Here is a 5,653-nt window from a genome sequence, read left to right as displayed (position 1 = left end):
GTGGTTAGGAGGAGGGTCTCATGGCCCATCCCACAGTGACACACTTCCTCCAACAAGGTCACACCTCCAAATACTGCCACCCCTTGGGCCAAGCATATTCAAACCACCACATAGTCTAATCAAATTCTCACTTTTAAATCACTTTTATAAAGCCTCCTAATGACTGTGAGATTATAATTCTTCTACATATGCTAATTCAAGTAGCATATACTTTAAGGTTTTTGAAAGCAACTTTAGAAATACTTTGTAGTCAGTAAGGATAGTTTCTTAGTTTTAAATTAGAATATTAACAGGTTGCCTTCATTAAGACTGCACAAAGTATATATTTATTGTCAATATTTTATTGCTGTTATAGATGTACTTGTACCTGCACAATTTTGTCTATGATGTTAACACAAAGATATGCCACTGCTGACCTATATTTCCTCTTAATTACAAGAAATTCTAACATAAAGTTCACATTCTTTGTACATATTACAAAGAAGAATGTTTTATCCATGTTTGTCTTTGGACAAGATAAAAATCTTTATTTAAAATGATTTGAATTAAAATATCTTAAAAGCACAGAAAACAAAAGGACAAATTCTGGTGTTAAAAAAAAAAAAAGAACAAAACAACAAAAACAAGAGAACCTGATTGGGGTCATCCACAGAGACCTAAGACATGTGGGGAACAGCCACAGTTAGAACACATGGGGAACAAGTACAGCAAATTTCCTGGGTCCTCTGCCTCTGCTGATGGTGTTACACAAGTTAATACGCAGCTCAGGAATGTCCAAATTATAGTCTTACTCTAATTGTTTCACACAATGATAGCCTTTTATTTAATAATACAAAATCAAAAAAGAGATTGCTTCCATTCGGAAAGTACAGTAGGCAAATTCCTTTTCAAAGGAGCTGGTGGTTGTAGGGGCAGACAGATCTTGGAAAGCACTCTGGAATGCAGGCAGCATTCTCTCGGAAGCTGTTAGTTAAAGCCATATTTTATCCCTTTCTATGTACAATGAAAGTTCTTTGAACCCCAGAGAAGAATAAGTAAAGGCAACTTCTTAATCCATAGGCCAAAGTAGCAAGTTTCTGCTTCTTCTTTCAGGTCAGAGCCATTATTCATGAGAAGTCCTTAGTAAGTGGCACTAGAGATTCATCATTAGGGAAAAGAAGTCTCCAGTATCTGTGATACACAAGACCAATGATTGCTAAGAAGAAACCCTGGAAGCTCTGTAAGCTTGCCTATAGATGCCACATCAGGGTGGCTTTTGAGATCTCTGTGCATTCAAGCTGGTTCCATCTTGTATCCTGTAAGAGTATTCAGAAGGTTGTGTGGCAAAAGGCTACCTGGTGAGAAGTGAATCCCTACACGGAGGATGCCCCACAGGTGAAGCATGAGGGCTCCTTCCTCCCTCTGCCCACCAGGAGGTGTCTTGTGCTCTCGGGCTTTTGCAGGCCTGATGATAACAATGGTGGATGTCTCTCTGAGGGGTCTGGATATGCTGAGCTTTTTTCAGTTCCCTGCAATCAAAGGAGACAGGTAAAGTCTTCCCTAGGGAGAGGGAGTATTTATCATCACCGCTAATTTCTCTTGTTACTTCAGTTTTTACAGAGTCAAGCCTGAGCTGCATGCAGAATGGCATCATCAGTTCTTATGATTTTTACTATCATTTAAAAGGTTGATACACGGATGCTTCATAAATCACCTTTAAAATTAAAATTCTAGGTGAACAACTCTTTAGGCAAAATGTAAGAACTGTGGGGCAACAAACTACAGATCTTATTGAAACAGTTACTCATTTTTATCTGCTATATACATACATATTACAAATACATATTCAGTGCTTGTTTTCATTGAACAATGAATGGCACAGTTGAATCAATTCAGCAGAAATCATACATCCTTCAAAGCATGAACTATTGAATATCTAGTCCTATATAGAACAAGTTTACTACCCATTGATCTAGACAATTTCAAGATGTCATCTGCCTCATTTATATGATGGATGCCATTTGTATTGAACAATGACAGTCACTTGTACCTTCATCCTAGCCTCACAGAGTATGTACAATACATCTTCACAGACAATTTGCATTCCTATAAACACACACACACATATATATGTATATATGTATATATGCATACACACATATATATATGCATACACACACACATATATATACATATATACATATATGTGTGAATGTGTTTTGTAGTTTATTACCTGAAACAATGAAACTCTAAAAGAGCAAAAGAATATGAAGTGGTTTCTTGGAAATAGCTAATTACCTCACTAAAGGCTGGGAGTCTTTTGCCAGTCTGAGGCTGGCAGCTCAAAATCAAAAGAGGGTTTGGTGACTGTTCAGGTTTTCAAGCTAGTCCTTCCAGGATGGACTTTGTAGGTAATCAAAATTGAACTCTTAAGCAAATTTCAAGCAAGGACCATATTTCATTTCCTTTCATTTTCAATAGTGCACATATACAAAAATAAACTGAGAATTCCTTCAAAAGCTTATGTAAAAATCATTGTATGACTTCCTCCAACCACACCCATACTAATTCCCATTTGTCTAATGAAGAAATAAATAAACAAATGAATATAAACCTACATCAACCAGAGGTCAGATTGCCTTTTCTCAGGAAAACATATAATCCTCTAAACATGTTATCAGGATAGGATGTCTGCCTTCTTTCTCTGTAACTTGATGCTTTCTAAAGCAGGTCTCTACTCACCTAAGCATCCTAAAACAGATGACTATTTAGCTAAGACTAGAAGTTCTGTGATCTTGCCTACATAGATGCCACATCAGGATGGCTTGTGAGATCACCAGTTACTCTTGATACTTGCTGTCCCTCAGCTTGCTTATTGCTGGTGTTGTATTCCTCCCTCTTGCTTCCTTTGCGTTACCTGGAATTCTTTCAAGCTGTCTAATCACAGAGCTGCAGAGTCCCATGCCATAAAATAAAGCACACTGCCAGCCTTCCTGTGGTCAGAGACTATGTCTGATGATGTAGATTATGCAATAAACACGAGTCTATAGAGACACATTAGTCCAGTCAGACCACTGCGAGTGGTTCAAACAGATCCTTTCTTGACTCCAACAACAAACTATACCTTTTCAGTGTGGCTGTCTTATGTTTCTCCAAATTCAGTTGTCTCTGGAGTTCATCTGTCTTCTCCAGGAAGGGCCAGAGAATTTGACTTCTGGCCAGAGCTGCTGCGGAAGGTCTCTTCTTTGGAGCTGGGTGGATCATGTTCTGAAGACAGATTTAGGACCATGGAAGGAAACAAACATTTCGATGCTGACAGTATCTCCCCATTCAAGCCAACTTCAGTTCTATATCTCCTGCTAAGTTTTGCAAAGCTGTGTGTCATCAGTGGAAACATTGTTGTACCTTGAACAGAAGGTAGAACATGCCTGGTACCACTGGCTGTCTGTACCTATACCTATGACTTGGATTTCCACTATATTGTACTTCTTTGTGTTTCTTAATGATCCTAAAATCCTTAAACATCTCTTGTGTGTTGCCTGAAGAGCACTTTGGCTTTCAGCCTTTCAATACAATAGATTAATCACCTATACTCTTTCATTTACTTTCTCTGTTGCTTCACTATCACTTGAGAAAAACTGTCCCAAGTCTTCTCTGCAAGTCTCCACTTTTCCAGGGCATTCACATACCTCTTTCAGCTATGGGAAACTCTTAAGTAAATGCAGTCCACCATTATTCTAACTCTAAGTTGCTTACACTTTTAAAGATACTCTTTAAGTGATTCTTTTAGAAAACAGTGTCATTGCTGGCCACTGACAACAGTGCAAACCCTGAAGTTGGAGGGGAAAGATGAGGTTTGATTTAGAATTGCCAATTATTAACTGAATACAAGAGCTCCTCTGAGCTTGGGTTTCCTCTGCTGCAGAAAGATGTGCCACCTGCCATTCTACAGGGTTATTAGGAAGAGAAAATCAAAAGTGTTCACATCAGTGTATCGTGGAAGTTAAGTTTCCTTAAGAAATTTCATTCTGTCTTGTCTGAACTTCCTACATCCTTTCGACCCCTGTTCATGCACGGATCCAACCAAGTTCATGTTTACCTAACCCCTGACCCCTACCACCACACCTTCACATTTAAAATATAGATGTTTCATCTGCTTTTCATCTCAGAAGATGTGTCACCTTGAGTAGACCATAAAAGTCATCTGAGAGCTCTTGGAAAATCTCTGGAAAGTTCCCCTTGCGGATATGATGCCACATGTCACCATTGATGGGTAATGACTCTGCTCCTGCAGCCACTGCCATTGTCAACCCTAAGGCAAATATGTCTGCTTTGGGAAGGTGTTGATAATTCTACAAAACAGAAAACAAGAAGACCAGTTAGTCTGCCAAAGATAGTGAGTCTAAAATGTGATTGGCAGAGGTCTGGTATCACAGAAGCTCTGTATCTCATGGGCCCTCACTTTCAACTTCTTCTGGGCCAACAGTTATATTTACCGTAGTTGCTGGTTCATGCCTAAGAAGCTAAGGGAACATAAACAAGCCTTAATAATATTCCTGTGCCCCAAGAGCCCAAGGCAGAATCTCTGCATCATTTCTGTCAGATTCTAGGAGGCGAGAACATAAAATTAACTGGTCATAAGAAATTACTTTTTCCCTAAGTATTACCAAGAAGGAAGTTATAGTCTAAGTCAGACTTAACAGGAAGCCTAGAAGATGGGCAGAAATTAACAGTCATTTTAGTGATCAGAACTGGTGGGCTATCAGGAAGATAACATGATAAAGACAAAGATGACCATGAAGAGATTTTTTTTTTCATCCTATGGGATCCACAAGGCTAAGAATTCTAAGAAATACTAAAAACAGTAAGGGGATCTTTAGAAAGAACTATGTAAATATTGATTTGTTGCTGATGAAGACAACATTTCTATGCATTTTGGGAATTTCATTACTGTGTTTGGTCTCTATTCTGAATGTAAATGAGACGCAATAAGTTTGAGTTACAAATACATACTCTTCATTTGGGGCACCATGAGCCTTCATTTGAAAGTATAAAAAACAGTTAAATTAATTATAAAATTCACTGAACATCTGTGGCCCCAGCTACTTGGGAAGCTAAGATAGGGAGACAAGAGGTTTGCAGCAGCCATATTGGATAACACAGCAAGATTCTGTTTCAGAAATTAAAAATGGAAAAATACAAGCCCTCCTCCACCCTGTTTCCCTAATTTATACCTCTTGCAAAATCTCATTAGCCAGGAAACGAATATCTCCTTCTTCTACTTTAGGTTTGCTGATTGATGTCACATGGCCCAGGTCACCTTTAAAAAAAAAAAAAAAGAAAAGAAAGGGTGTTTTTAAGAACATGTCTTCCTTAGGGATGGAGTAAATGTAGTTATCAGTTTGTTTATAGAGTAATATACTGATGGGATAGAAGGAAGACGCACCAATTTTATATGTCACACTGGCATTGAGAAACCAGCCCGCTTCACTTTCAGCCTCTTCTGGGCCTACAGGAGAGTCACTCTGCATCTTATGACAAATGAAGATGTTACCTCAAAAAATACAGAGTAGACATAAGTAATGATTTCTGAGCTCCCACCCCCACAAGGGGCCTTTCATGGTCATGACATTCCAGCTTCTCTCCTTTGGTACGATTGCAGAATAACTACAAA

General features: G+C 38.6%; 1 protein-coding gene across 1 annotated transcript in view; it reads right to left on the bottom strand.

The window, feature by feature from the left end:
- Window positions 1-1,352: 1,352 nt before the first annotated feature.
- Window positions 1,353-5,653, bottom strand: part of Wee2 (WEE1 homolog 2) — a 21,379-nt gene continuing 17,078 nt past the window's right edge. Inside the window, 6 exon segments of the mRNA XM_028768341.1 lie at window positions 1,353-1,433; window positions 1,436-1,508; window positions 3,104-3,246; window positions 4,161-4,331; window positions 5,214-5,299; window positions 5,426-5,533. Coding sequence (XP_028624174.1) covers window positions 1,353-1,433; window positions 1,436-1,508; window positions 3,104-3,246; window positions 4,161-4,331; window positions 5,214-5,299; window positions 5,426-5,533 — 662 coding nt within the window.

The sequence above is a fragment of the Grammomys surdaster genome, unplaced genomic scaffold, assembly GCF_004785775.1.
Source record: "Grammomys surdaster isolate TR1022 unplaced genomic scaffold, NIH_TR_1.0 186, whole genome shotgun sequence".
Lineage (NCBI taxonomy): Eukaryota > Metazoa > Chordata > Mammalia > Rodentia > Muridae > Grammomys > Grammomys surdaster.
The sequence above is the reverse complement of the archived record's forward strand: the minus strand, read 5'-3'. Positions and strand labels throughout refer to the sequence as shown.